This window comes from Melospiza melodia, chromosome 21 (genome assembly GCF_035770615.1).
Source record: "Melospiza melodia melodia isolate bMelMel2 chromosome 21, bMelMel2.pri, whole genome shotgun sequence".
NCBI classification, from domain to species: domain Eukaryota; kingdom Metazoa; phylum Chordata; class Aves; order Passeriformes; family Passerellidae; genus Melospiza; species Melospiza melodia.
This window is the reverse complement of record NC_086214.1, coordinates 9522186-9536397: the sequence shown is the minus strand read 5'-3', so window position 1 is coordinate 9536397 and position 14212 is coordinate 9522186. Positions and strand designations below refer to the sequence as shown.

General features: G+C 47.0%; 1 protein-coding gene across 3 annotated transcripts in view; it reads left to right on the top strand.

Annotated features, from left to right (window-relative positions):
- MYO1C (myosin IC) overlaps positions 1-13932 on the top strand; it is a 50127-nt gene extending 36195 nt beyond the window's left edge. For all 3 annotated transcript variants that reach the window (XM_063173894.1, XM_063173893.1, XM_063173891.1), the window contains exons 5-32: positions 359-439; positions 1109-1288; positions 1482-1580; positions 1790-1903; positions 2352-2423; positions 2634-2753; positions 2980-3062; positions 3674-3779; positions 4085-4165; positions 4499-4590; positions 5127-5221; positions 5353-5399; positions 5635-5715; positions 5875-5980; positions 6433-6550; positions 6759-6872; positions 7034-7110; positions 7219-7287; positions 7509-7593; positions 7791-7950; positions 8972-9055; positions 9986-10079; positions 10189-10244; positions 10766-10901; positions 11389-11459; positions 11665-11762; positions 11925-12024; positions 12528-13932. In XM_063173894.1, coding sequence (XP_063029964.1) covers positions 359-439; positions 1109-1288; positions 1482-1580; positions 1790-1903; positions 2352-2423; positions 2634-2753; positions 2980-3062; positions 3674-3779; positions 4085-4165; positions 4499-4590; positions 5127-5221; positions 5353-5399; positions 5635-5715; positions 5875-5980; positions 6433-6550; positions 6759-6872; positions 7034-7110; positions 7219-7287; positions 7509-7593; positions 7791-7950; positions 8972-9055; positions 9986-10079; positions 10189-10244; positions 10766-10901; positions 11389-11459; positions 11665-11762; positions 11925-12024; positions 12528-12554 — 2646 coding nt within the window. In that variant the 3' untranslated portion in view covers positions 12555-13932. The remainder of the gene's footprint in view (positions 1-358; positions 440-1108; positions 1289-1481; positions 1581-1789; positions 1904-2351; positions 2424-2633; positions 2754-2979; positions 3063-3673; positions 3780-4084; positions 4166-4498; positions 4591-5126; positions 5222-5352; positions 5400-5634; positions 5716-5874; positions 5981-6432; positions 6551-6758; positions 6873-7033; positions 7111-7218; positions 7288-7508; positions 7594-7790; positions 7951-8971; positions 9056-9985; positions 10080-10188; positions 10245-10765; positions 10902-11388; positions 11460-11664; positions 11763-11924; positions 12025-12527) is intronic.
- Positions 13933-14212: the final 280 nt, after the last annotated feature.

Below are 14212 nucleotides of genomic sequence, written 5' to 3'. Positions count from 1 at the left end.
CAGGCAAGGGGAGCCCCCAGCAGCAGCAGGCAGCCCTGCAGCCCCTGTGGCAGTGAGCTGTGACAAACAGCTGTGGGGACAGAGGAGAGACTGTCAGATGTGACATTTGTTGCCAGCAGTGAACTGGCACTATAATCACCTTGCAGGAGGGTGGAAGTGTTTTCAGGGATGTTCCATCTGCACTGCTTGCACAGGGTGTAAAGATCAACCTTAGAATTCAGGGAGAAATCTGTTTCCTTCTGTGTTTCCAGGAAGGAAAATCCTGGGCTGTAAATAAATAACTGACAGCTTCACCCAAGTGTTTATAAATAGTCTGACTTGGTACTCATTTAATTTTCTCTAATAATTTTCATTTCAGGCCTTTGGAAATGCAAAAACCCTTCGGAATGACAACTCCAGTCGGTTTGGGAAGTACATGGATGTGCAGTTTGATTACAGGGTAACTTGGAATCTGCTTTGTATGTCAGGACTGGTCCCAGTTACAGGAACTCTGTGTTTTTATATTGGTGTGTGTGTGTAGTGAGTGCTTTGCATTTCCTTGCTAACAGCTTAAGCAGAGCCTGTGGTAGCAAAGTTTGGGTCCAGAGGGTTTTATGGCACTCACTCTCCTTTCATTCCTCCCTTATTTCTCTGTACAAGGAGACCCTGAGATCAAACCCTTTTATTTCTGAGGTATTTTATTTCTAGTGCTCTGTGCCAGTGGATGCTCCCCAGGTAAATCCACATAAACCAGCTGGAAGATCTGAAGATAATTCCTGTCCTGAGTAACTTTGCACAGAGTTTGTGCCCACTCTGATCCCAACTGCCCCACAGGAGCAGGGTGGACACAGTGCAGGGGCTGAGGAGCTCAGCACTGCCATCCTTCAGGTCTCCTTTAATCCCTCCACACTCAGTTTTGGTGCTTTCCCTTTGTGGTGAATTCCTAGAAGGAATTTCAGCCCTGAAATCACCACCATGCTGTAACAGAGCTTGTGGCCCAGAATGGCAGATCATTTTCTGTGTTTTTGTGGGCTTTTGCTTCAGATGTTGTCTTTGAACAGACAACGAAGAAGCAGAAACATTTTCCTCTGTGTTGATGAACTCTTTCCACGTGTGTGGTTTGGTTTAGGGGGCTCCTGTTGGGGGCCACATCTTGAACTACCTCCTGGAGAAATCCCGAGTTGTGCACCAGAACCACGGCGAGAGGAACTTCCACATCTTCTACCAGCTGCTGGAGGGAGGGGAGGAGGACCTGCTCAGGAGGCTGGGCCTTGAGAAGAACCCACAGCAGTATCACTATTTAGTAAAGGTGAACATTAATTATCATTCTTAAAATATTATATTACAGGGTTGGGATATCTCCAACTAACTTTGTAATTTCCTTCCCTCACGTCAGAAATAACTCTGAGGTGATTGCTCTAAAAAGAAACACAATGCATTGAGCATGGGTAATGTATCTTGGATGATTATTTACCTATTTATATCAAGCTGTGTCTTTTTAGGGTCACTGTGCAAGAGTGAGTTCCATAAATGACAAAAATGAGTGGAAGATCATGAGGAGAGCCCTGTCTGTTATCGGCTTCAATGACACTGAGGTGGAGGTGAGGTTCAGCAGCACAGATTTTCCTACTTTTAAGGAATTTTTTCTGGTTTGATTTCAGATTTCTGATTGAAATCAGTGAATCAATTCAGAGTGAATGTATTCCCCACAAAAATTCCCCACAAAAAGATACAAAAAAGTGAATTAACACCAAAACCTTGCTGTGTGTTCATTCCATCATCCTGATCTCTGCTGTTGCTCCCATGGCAGGATTTGCTGAGCATTGTGGCCAGTGTCCTGCACCTGGGGAATGTCCAGTTTGCTGCTGATGAGCAGGGAAATGCTCAGGTCACTACAGAGAACCAGATTAAATACCTGGCCAGGGTGAGTATCACCAGTGAGGGAGATACTACAGGAAAGGTCAATTGTAGAGGATTCCTTACTTTGAGGTTAATATCATCAAATAGACTGCGATTTAGAAGTTCTCATAAATTTAATTTCACCTAAGTAGAATGCAAATATTATCATCAAACCCATTTAATGGACAACTTCTCTATTTACCATCTGACCACCCCTGCCTTGAGGTTTCCACCTTGGGGCAGTGAGGTAGGAAGAGAATCTGGAAAAGTTCTAAAGGAAGAACCACCTTAGTGCCTTTGCTTGGTCACTTCCATTTGTTAGCTCAAATCCCTGCCAGAAAGGAGGGAAGGGAGGGATTGATGCTGCAGAATTGTTCAGTGTGAGTGGGAAATAAAGGGTTGTTTCATTGGGCTGGGATTTTAGGAGAATGGAATGTACAACTCCATAAATTAATTGAATATCCTGCATGCAGCTGCTGGCAGTGGATGGCTCAGTTCTTCGGGATGCCCTGATCCACAAGAAGATCATAGCAAAAGGGGAGGAGGTAAGAACAGGGGACTTGGGAGGCAAAGGGGATTCAGTGAATCAGCTCCATCATCACCTCTCAGGAGGCTGGCACTGCAGGGATCCCACTGGTGATGCTCCAGCCACCAGCAGGATGATTTTGAGTGGCTGTTCAGTGATGATGAGGCAGGAAAAGGAAGGGGATCCCTTGGTTTGGGGCTGCTGAGTGCTTCGCTCTGCTCTGTTGCAGCTGGTGAGTCCCCTGAACCTGGAGCAGGCAGCCTATGCCAGGGATGCCCTCGCCAAGGCCGTCTACGGCCGCACCTTCTCCTGGCTGGTCAGCAAGGTCAACAAATCCCTGGCTTACAAGGCAAGTGAACCCTCTGCTTGTTGAGATCCAGCCAAAAGGGACAGCAATTTCCAGATCTTTCAGCCTCAAAGCAAGTCCCATGCTTTTAGTAATTTCTAAATTAATTTTTTATTAATCTAATCCCAGTAAACGGTGGGATTTGATGATGAAGACCCAGGGGTGGATCATAGCTGTCAGCAAATACCTGCATTTGTTTTACCTACATTTGTTTTCTGCTCTGTTGCAGGAAGAGAAATTTCCAGGCTGGAGAAGTACAACAGTTCTAGGATTGCTGGACATCTATGGGTTTGAGGTTTTCCAGCACAACAGGTTTGTTTTGATAAATTCTGAGTTACATTGTTCAGTTTATGCTGTTTTCACAAGGCTTTATTCCATTTCTTAGTAAAAGAGGTGGCATTTAAATGTCAGGACATCAGGTGGAAAACTGCTAATCACAGGGCTTCTAACACTTAAGACATCCAGCTAATAATTAGCATTTACAGCTATTAATGGTATTTTAAATAAACTATTGTTTTGGGGGGTATTCATGCCTTACCTGGAGCTGTGCCTTTGTCCAGCTCTCCAGCCCAGGGTGGCTGTTGTGGCATCTTCCCATGGTGGTGACAAACCAGGGATGGGACTGGCACAGTCTGGAACCTCCCTGGCAGGTAGCACTGAACCAAGACTCTCAGATTTGCAGTGTTATTGGGCCTTTATTCAAGGTTTTTGTGTTCCTCCATGTTCCATCTATCATGTGCATTTTTCCCTCCTTCTGGAACTCTTTGAGTTTCCCTAAATAATCAATTTACTAAATGCATGCAGTCAGTAAATAAATACTTCACACAAATCTATTTCTCTCAATTCACTGCATCCCTGCTGCTCCCACTGTTTGTACCCCCTTCAGTACAAACTGTGATTCTTTTTCTGCTTTTTCTTTGCAGCTTTGAGCAGTTTTGTATTAATTATTGCAATGAAAAGCTGCAGCAGCTGTTCATAGAGCTGACCCTGAAGTCAGAGCAGGAGGAGTACGAGTCCGAGGGCATCGCGGTAAGAGCCCAAATCCCCCTCCCTCTCCTTGCAGAGATCCTGCCACCAGCTCCAAACCAAGGAATTAAAGAACTTTCCTTTTTCCCTTCTTTTGGAAACCCTGGTAACTGTGTGAGACAGCTGGAAGTGAGTAATGCCATCCCAAGCTGTTAAAAAGGGCAATGTTAGGAAAACAAATGTGATGAGTGAAAAGGCTTTGACAGAAAGATTGTTTAAATCAGATGTTCTCTGAAATGTTCTGAAATTTACAGTTCTTTTCCAGTCTAGAGTTGTTTTCACCTAAGTGTGATTTCTTGTCTTTGCAGTGGGAACCAGTTCAGTATTTCAATAACAAAATAATTTGTGATTTGGTGGAAGAGAAATTCAAAGGCATCATTTCTATTTTGGTGAGTTGAAAACATCTTTTTGAATGAAAATTTTTGAGCAGTGTAGTGGAAAACAAGGGGAAAAATCAGTTTATGTTGGAAGTGTTTGAGTAGGTGGGAAGAGCAATAGTACACTGAATAGTGACACCATTAGAAGTCATTGCATCTCCTCCATGTGCTCTGGGGAAAGCAGCTCCCAATCCAGGCAGTCTGGAAGGAGGGAAATATTTTCCTTTTCAGCTCAAGAATTCTTCATTTACTGAGCTAAAAATTGTTTATCTGTGGAAAGGCCAGACTGGAGGAGAGTTTCAGTGAGGCAGAGCCCAGAAATGCCTGGAATTTGTGTGTTTGTAGGATGAGGAGTGTCTGAGACCTGGGGATGCCACAGACACGACATTCTTGGAGAAACTGGAGGAGACTGTGAAGAACCACCCTCATTTTCTCACGTGAGTGCTCCCTCAGCTGAGGGATCCCTGTGTGTGAATAACATCCTCACTGTGCTGGGTCCCACATAAAAGATGATAATTCTCTTTTACAGAGAATTTGATTGATATTTAAGATAATATAAAACAGGTTGTCAACACAAAATGCCTGATTGAGCTTCAGAATGCAATAGGAGCAACAAAACTCTTGTTACTGACTCACCTCTCACCTTGCAGATTGTTTACTTCAGTTTTGGAGCTCCAAATGTCTGTTTATTCTAAATGTTCTGCTTTTGTTCTGAATGCTCAGTTTAGGATGTGCACACAGAACCAATCTGCCAGGAACACTGAAATTCCCCTTTTAATTAAACATAAATTCATTTAATGTCACTTCTATGACATGTCGGTTGATAACTTCATTTACCTGAAAATCCCCAAGCCCAATTTGCATTCCTTGCTCACTGCTGCACAGTCCTGCTCTAGGACTGAATGTCCTGGTGCTTTTTGAAGTGAATCCTGCAGGATTTTGTTTTTCCTGAAGGTTTTTGCTCCCTCCCCAGGCACAAACTTGCTGACCAGAAGACGCGCAAGTCGCTGGGGCGGGAGGAATTCCGGCTCTCACACTATGCTGGGGATGTCACCTATAGTGTTGCAGGTAACAATAAAAACAAAAATCTGGGCCTTAAATACATCCCCACATCATTTATCAACCAGATTAATTTCAAATCTCAAATCCCTGCCTTGAAGTCCCAGTGGAACAGCCTGAGTGGTTTGTTTTTCTTGCAGGTTTTCTAGATAAAAACAACGACCTTCTCTTCAGGAACCTGAAGGAGGTGAGTGTGCAGAGAGGAGGTTCCAGGACAGAATGAGGAGTTGGGTTTCAAATGAGGTGGCACCTGAGGGAAAGGATTCCTCCAGACTCCACCTGGAGGCTCTGTGTCCAGAGGGCTGTGCTCTGAAAAGGCAGATTGAGATTCCACTGTTCATTTTGTTATTTTAAATAGTTTTGTCCTCAGATTTCTCTGGTAGTTCTCTGTACTTCATCTCTGAAAACATCTCTCTCTGCAGACCATGTGCAACTCAGAGAACCCCATCATAAACCAGTGCTTTGATAGGACAGAGCTGACAGACAAAAAGAGACCTGAAACGGTGAGAACTCGAGGGCTGGAGGGGGCTGTGGCTGTTCTCTCTTTTTGAAACATGAACTCTGACATGATCTGAATGCAAACCCCTTGACATTGTATTCTGCTGGTTTGTAGCCAGTTCCAAGTCATCCCTTCATGTGCAGTTTTCTTTTTTTTCTCCTAGGCAGCAACTCAGTTCAAAAACAGCCTCTCCAAACTCATGGAAATCCTGATGTCCAAAGAGCCCTCCTACATTCGCTGCATGAAACCCAATGATGCCAAACAGGCTGGTATGGCCCTGGGACAGAGGCAGAGCTGCAGCCCAGCCAGGGAGGCACAGAAAGGAGCCAAAGGAAGATTTTGGGGCTGGGCCTGAGCTTCTGTAGGGAGAGGGTGGCAGTGCCAGCAGCCAGGAATCGCAGTGGGAGCACTGCTCTTGGATAGGGGAAGGTGGTGGTTATAGTAAAGAATTATTGACCTATGTAAATTCTTTATAATGACCCTATTCTCCCTCAGTTTTGGTTCCTCTATGCATAAAACATCCCAAAGGAAAACTTCATTTTGGAGCTAAATATAAATAATTAAAAAGGGATGGGAGGGGGGAAGGCAGGAGACACAAAACTGTGTGGGACTTGTTCTGTGAGGATTATTTGGAGACTAAAGATAATCCTGTGAGATACAACCAGAGCTGACCTTTCCCCTGGGCACTGATGGTGTTTGTCCCTTTCCATGCCCTGCCCAGAGAGGTTTGATGAAGTCCTGATCCGGCACCAGGTGAAGTACCTGGGGCTGATGGAGAACCTCCGCGTGCGCAGGGCCGGCTTCGCCTACCGCAGGAAATACGAGGTGTTCCTGCAGAGGTGAGGCTGCTGGGCAATTCTGTCCTCTCCTCTCCCTCTCCATGAGCTTCATCCCACTGGTGTTGAGGCTGGGAGCTGTTTTGAACAGCACAGGGGCAGCTTTACCACGTACAGGTGTGGGAAACTTGGGGTCCCTCCCTTCCCTTGCCCCCTCTCCCTCCTTGGCTTGCACTTCTCTCCCTAAGATTTCCTCTCCTGCCAATTCCAGGTACAAATCCCTGTGTCCAGAGACGTGGCCCACGTGGGATGGGCGGCCCCACGATGGGGTGGCTGTGCTGGTCAAGCACCTTGGCTACAAACCAGAAGAATACAAAATGGGACGGTCAGTTCTGTGCTCTGTTTGAGGTTATGAATCATTGCATGTCCCTGCTGTCCCTTTGAAATGAAGCTTCTCTAGATAATGGGGGAGGGAAACATTACAGAGCCCAAAGGGGATGCCAAAAGCAAGTTGCTCCAAATGTAATTCTGCATTTCTATTTCCAGAACAAAGATTTTTATCCGCTTTCCCAAGACCTTGTTTGCCACTGAAGATGCTCTGGAAGTGAGGAAACAGAGTCTGGGTGAGGCACTCACACTTGCAGTAGATTTCTATTTTAAAAAGCTGCATTTTTTTCTGCCCAAATGTGCTTGGTCATAGTTGCAAATTGCTGCTTTTCCTGCAATTCCAGCCACAAAAATGCAGGCGACATGGAGAGGATTCTACCGCCGGAAGAAATTCCTGACCATGAAACGCTCAGGTATGAGACAGAGGAGGGAGATATGTTCCTCCAGCAGCTCCCACAGCAATTCCCATCCTTTTCCTGACATTTATCCCATGTATCATATTATTAAAAACTCACATTCTTGCCCCCATGCCCTACTGAAAGCTGGTTATTTCCAGAGTGGGTTTTCCTGAGCATTTTTGGTGCCAGTTTTGTGAAGGAGCTCCCTTAATGCAAAATCTTTGTGTTATTTTTAGCCATCACCATCCAGTCCTGGTGGAGGGGAACCCTGGGACGCCGAAAAGCTGCCAAGAGGAAATGGGCAGTGGAGACAATCAGGAGGTGTGTGAAGAGCAGCCCAAGCCCTCAAACATCACACTCCTTAACAATAAGATCCTAAAAATAAACTTTCTTGTCACTACAGAGTTTTTTTTTAAATAAATTACAACTATTAAATAAAGCCCAGGAAACAGAACCTTGAAATACCACTAATTTGGATGAGTTTTTAAATTTCCTAACAATATTTTCCACTCCCACAGGTTCATTAAAGGCTTCATCTACCGGAACCACCCGCGGTGCCCAGAGAACGAGTATTTCCTGGATTACATCCGATTCTCCTTCCTCATGAACCTCAAGAGGAACTTACCAAAAAATGTCCTGGACAAATCGTGGCCAACTCCTCCCCCATCACTCTGTGAGGTGGGAATGAGCTCTGGGATGTGGGAGGGGAATCCAGGCCTAGAGGATTGCAGCACCATTTCCTCCTGGGCTTCTCATCCATTTCTGAACTTCAATTTTTCTCTAAACAAATTCAGTTCCCTCTGTTACTGTTATTATTCTGCATTTGCCTGAATTGGTTTATCTGCTCAAAACAAATATTGCAGAAAATCCCAGTTACCTTATCCAAAGAATTGTTTGGATTGAAGGTACAGCTGGAAGGAAGGAAGGGCACAGCAGTGCAGAGAGGAGGGACCCTGGTGTTTATTCCCCATTCTAAAGCAGCTGGAGAAGTCCCAGGTCAAACTCTCATAGAGAAAGGCAAAAAATCAATTGCTGATTATTTAATTCTTGGTCAGGAAACAGCTTTTTAAGCCAACAGTGAATTTTCTGCAGTTGCTGCTGCTCTGTTGGGTTTGTGCCTGGCTCTGGCCTGTTGGGTTTTTGTCCCTGTTGGGTTTGCCCCTGTCAGATTTCACCCTCTTGAGTTTGTCAGTGTTCTGGGCTGTTGAGTTTGTCCCTGTGGGTTTGTGAGTGGTTCTGAGCTGTTGGATGTGTCTCTGTTGGATTGTCCCTGGCTTTGGGCTGTTGGGTGTTTGTCCCTGTGGTTTGTCAGTGGCTCTGGGCTGCTGGGTTTCTCTCCCTGTGGGTTTGTCCCTGGTCTGGGCTGTTGGGTGTTTGTCCCTGTGGGTTTGTCAGTGGCTCTGGGCTGCTGGGTTTCTCTCCTGGGTTTGTCCCTGGTCTGAGCTGTGGGTTTGTCCTGGTCTGAGCTGTTTGTCCCTGTGGGTTTCTCAGTGGCTCTGGGCTGGTTTCTTTCCCTGTGGGTTTCTCAGTGGCTCTGGGCTGTTGGTTTCTGTCCCTATGGGTTTGTCAGTGGCTCTGGGCTGTTTGGTCTCTGTCCCTGTGGGTTTCCCCTTGGCTCTGGGCTGTTGGGTTCTGTTGGTTTCTGTCCCTGTGGGTTTGTCCCCAGCTCTGACCATCCCCTGTCCCCCACTCCCCGCAGGCGTCGCAGCTCCTGCGCAGGCTCTGCATGCAGAACATGGTCTGGACCTACTGCAAGAGGATCAGCCCCGAGTGGAAGCAGCAGGTACAGGAACCTCTGCAGGGCTTCCCTCACTCTGCCGAGGGCAGAACCCAAGGGAATGGAGGAGGGGAGGGCTGGGAATTTCTGCTTTCTGGGTGCCACAGGAGCAGCGTCACTGATCTGGGTTTAGGTCAGACACACAACACTAAAAGCCTGGAATGTGCACAGAAGAGACCTCATTCTGTACATATTTCAATAGATACTATTTAAACAGGCTCTGGAGCCAAGCCCCCAGATAATTTCTCTATTGAAAAGCCCTGCTACTCTGCCCATGGAAGCTAAAAATATAAGAAGCTGCATTATTCTGCCTGTACCATGTAAAGTAGAGAGTAAGAATCCTGCAGACACAAACCCAGTCATTTTCTAAACAGAGAAGTTGTAGGAACCATTTCAGCTGCTCTGTTGTAGCTAAAAAGAATAAAAATGATACTGAGATTTGATTCATCTCATGGAAAGGTAGGGGGAGGGAAAAAAAGGCTCAGTAAAGAGACAGAATAGATGTTGGCTGTAACTGCCATGAAGGTTTTTCACTGCTCCCTCTCTCACCTCCTGTAGTGCACGGACACCTGCAATGAGGCTGAGCCTGTGATTAGGGACATGGGATTAACTCAGCTCAGCAGCTGCTTTCCCCCAGCAGACCAGACTCACTGATAAGGAGCCTCTTTTATCCCCATTTTCCCTGTAAATCATCCCAGGTGCCTTGTGCTGTGTCACAGGGGGGATTTCCCACTTTCCCAGCCCCTGGTTTGTTCTTGGAGCAAAGGAGCCCAGGGCTCAGTCACTGACAGGGGCTGAGTGGAAGTTTAAGGTGACTCCTCATCCAATTATGACTGCTAATAAAACCACAAAGGGAACATCTCTTCTAACACAGACATATCTTTTTAATGAGGAGAAATTTTCTACTAAATAAGAACACTTCTTTTGTCCTTGCAGTTGGAACAAAAAGTAATTGCCAGTGAGATATTCAAGGGTAAAAAAGACAATTATCCTCAGAGTGTTCCCAGGCTCTTCATCAACACTCGACTGGGTGAGTGGGGGTTGCCAAGTTTAACAGGAGGAGGGAATTGGGGGATTAATGAACTCTTTCCTTGCTGGAAATTCCTTTCTGACCTCCCACCTCTTTGTTTTTAATACAGGTAGAGAAGAAATAAATGCTAAAGTCCTTCAAGCATTAGAAAATGAAGCACTTAAGGTGAGAGATGTCAAGCTTTTGTCAAGCTCCCAGTTATTCAGCAGAAGGGCAAATTAGTTTTCTGGAGAAAGTACAGCAAGAATTTTATTATTATATTATTTATTATATTATTATTATATTATTTATTATATTATTATATATTATTTATTATATTATTATATATATTATATTTATTATATTATATTATTATATATTATATTATTATATATATTATATACTTATACATTATATTAAGCTTGTAATACTTTTGAGGGCAGTCTGGGAAGAATTGATGGATTAGAAAGTGGAGATTTGGGCAGTTTAATAATGGCAGTTAAGAATTGAATGGGTTAGAGCTGGAGGGGAAGGGGGAAAAGCCCCTTGGGTGTCCTGGTCCCCAGGCAGGGCAGGCACCACCAGGGTGTGCCCAGCGCTGCTCTGGGGCAGGGAGGAAGTTCTGGCACAGAGAATTTCTGCATTCCTGGTTTGCCAAGGCCTGGCAGTGCCCAGGGGGGGCCTGGCCCTGCTGACTCGTGTTTCAGTATGCAGTGCCCGTGGTCAAGTACGACAGGAAGGGCTACAAGGCGAGGGCTCGGCAGCTGCTGCTCACCCACAGCTCGGCCATCGTGGTGGAGGAGTCCAAGATCAAGCAGCGCATCGACTACGCCAGGCTGACAGGTGGGGATGGCACAGGCTGGGCTGGCACCCCCTGACCCTCAGCTGCACTTTGATATCCACCTCTACACACTCCACTTTGGCTTTGTCCTGGACAAGAAAGGGATGAGCTGATCCTGGCAAGCATTTTAGTATCTTGGAATTGTGTTTTTTTAAAATGAAGCTCCATACATGTCACGAAAATGATTCAATTGGCCTCCTTTCAGCCCTGCCCCTGAGTGATTTCCCAGTTGCAGGGCCTGGCCATGGGGGAGCTGCACCATTCCTGCACTGCAGCTCCCTGAGCCACTGCTGCAGCTTTTGGCCCTTGGAATATCTGACTGGGGGGAAATTGCCAACCCTGCTCAGTGTGGGCCCTGCCTGGCCCCTCAGCCCCCTGCAGCCTCCCAGTGTGCTGGGTGGAACAGTTGCTGCATTCCTGGAGAGGCTGGGAGCCCTCCCCAGCCCCTGGCAGTGCAGTGACAGCAGTGTCACTCCCATCTCTCCCCAGGCATCTCCGTCAGCAGCCTGAGTGACAACTTGTTTGTGCTGCACGTGCACTGTGAGGACAACAAGCAGAAGGTACTGGGGGCTCATCCCTCCCTTCTCCAGGGAGCACATCCAGCTGGGAGAAGGGGCTGACAAAGGGACAGGGGTGTGACTTTGTGCCAGCTCTTTCACTGCTGTGGCTCAGCAGTGTTTGCCCCCTCTGCTGCTGTCCCTTCCAGCAGGGTTTTGGTGCAGTGACACCAAAGCCATGATCCTAAAGCATGGATTCCCCTCCCAGGGTGATGTTGTCCTGCAGAGTGACCACGTGATTGAGACACTGACAAAAACAGCAATTCTGGCCAACAAAATCAACAATGTCAACATCAACCAGGGCAGGTGAGTGACACCAGGGCCCTGCTTCTTCCTGTACCCACCCAAATGTACCCAATCCACCTCAGCCAAGGCTCCAGAGCACATCTGCTGCAGCTCTGTTAACACCCAGCTCCTGGAAAGTCCCACACACTCACCAGGGCTGTTGTCACCCTCTGCTCCTCACAGCATAAAGTTCACAGTGGGACAAGGCAAAGAAGGGATCATCGACTTCATCTCGGGCTCAGAGCTGCTCATAGCCAAAGCCAAGAACGGGCATCTAACAGTGGTGAGTGTGGGCTGGGATCACTTACCCTGGATCCAAGCAGCACTGTGGCCTGGGACACAGCCAGGGGATGTTCCTGCCCTGCTATCCCAGCCTTTCCCCTAGTTGGAGCTGGGCACAGGGCTCCTGCTGCCAAACTCACACTCAGCACAGGTCTGTCCTCACTTTTTATTTCCACCTCCCAAGGTTCATTTACTTCATAGCAAATCAAATTTTAGATACATTTAAGAACTCAAAATCCTCTCCCTTTCTCAGCTTGTGGTGATCCTGGCAGTCAGATCAGCCCCACAGCTGATTTATGCACTGTCAGACCCCAGCTTATTCAGAAATAAATCCAGCACAAACCCAGACTGCAGTGACAGCCGTTCCAGCAGAGCTGAGAGCTCCCATTAGGACCAGAGGCTGCCCCTCACAGCAGCCTCAGCATGTTCAGGAATTAAAATCAGCATGTTTAGTGTCTTTTGCAGCATTCTGAAGACACTTCCAAACCTGTCCTTGTCCTGCAGGTGGCTCCTCGGCTGAATTCCCGATGATGAACAATTCCCTGCCCCAGGACCTTCCCTCCCTCCACGGAATTGGCTGAACGTTGCTCCCAGCAATCCCCCCCTCCTCGCTTTGCTCTTTCTGTTACTACCAAAGACCTGCACTTTCAGAACAACCACAAAATTCATCCTTGCTCTCTCCTCTTACTCTCAAAGTCCCAGACAAAGGCCTTCTCCTCTCCTCCTTCCCTGCCTGAAGGTGGGTCCAGCACAGCATCCCTGCAACCACAGCTCGGGACCTTCAGCTGGTGGAGGAAGAGTTTAAGCCCTGATGGAAATGACCAAAATTTGTGCTTGTCATCACCAAAAAAAGCACAATCAGAAAACAAGTAACTCTGCTGCTTTCTCAGCCAAATCACTGAAATGCCAAACTTTGTATTCAGAATGTTTTATGAAGAATTTTGCTCGGAGATGTTTTAATGCTTTGTGTTACAAATATAGTGAAGCCATATTGTGTAAATGAGTAAAAAAACCTGTAAATACTTTATAGCCAAGGACGAGATGCACTACGAGAGATGGAGTTGATGTGGAAATTTTATGTTTTAGATTTGGAATTTTTGTTGGTTTTAGTTTATGGTTACAAGGTATAACCTTAAAAACCCATGATGTAACTTCACTGATCAGGAGCCAGAGACTTTTATCTTTTTTTGAAGTCAGCTGTCCCATTTCTTGCTCTCTATTTTTATACCATAGGAATTTTTCATATCCACACAAACACAATGTAATACAAACTGCAGAGGTTACACTGCTCTGGGCTGGCCATGGGATGAACACGAGCTTCCCCCACTTCCTTTCTTTCCCTGTCTGGGAATCCCCACTGCCCCTTTCCCACACAGCTCAGCAGGCTCAGAGCACCTTCAGGAAAAATGGCTTTTCCTCTTGCTCCAGAACTGGAACTCTGATTCCCACAGTATTTATAGCAGTGCCTCAATGCTGCCTTACCAGGGATGGGGCACTGCTGCTGTCCCACAGCTCCAGGGACACAGGGGTGGGTGCTGGCTGCAGCACAGGCTCCTCCTCAGCACCTTCCTTTAATGCAAACAGCTGAGGGTGCAGGGCTGCATGGGGAATTGCTGCTGCACCCATGGCACAGCCCCACAGCCCAGCCCTACCTGCCTTAGCCACCCTTCCCTCCAGCTGCTGCAGCCACAGCCAGCCCTGAGTGCCTCCCACCCACTGCTGCCTCTCTCACAGCCTCAGCTCCCTCTCCTGCTCTGGTTCCTGATGCCACTGTCCAGCCCTGCTCCTGGCTGGAATGTGGACACACTGCAGGCCATCCCAGCTGTGCTCAGTGTGTGCAGGGCACGCTGCAGATGTTGGTGTATAACCTCTGCCAGACTACGCTGAATAAATTTTTACAAAAAACCAACCCCTCTTGTCTTTGGTGCTGTTTCCTTCCATGGTTTGGGGGAAGCTGACCCCAGCTCTGTGTCCTTTCCAAGGAGCAGGTTATCCCAGCAGAGCAGATAACCTGAGTCCCTTCTCTCCCTCTATGGAACTGAACAGCAGGTGGGAGGAATTCACCAACCATTTCCCAGGGATTTATACAGGGCAAGACTGGATAAAAGGGCTGCTCCCAGCAGCACAACTCACGCTCACACCACATCTTCCTTAGCTCTGTCTGAAGAACAAGGCTGTTCCTGCTGCTC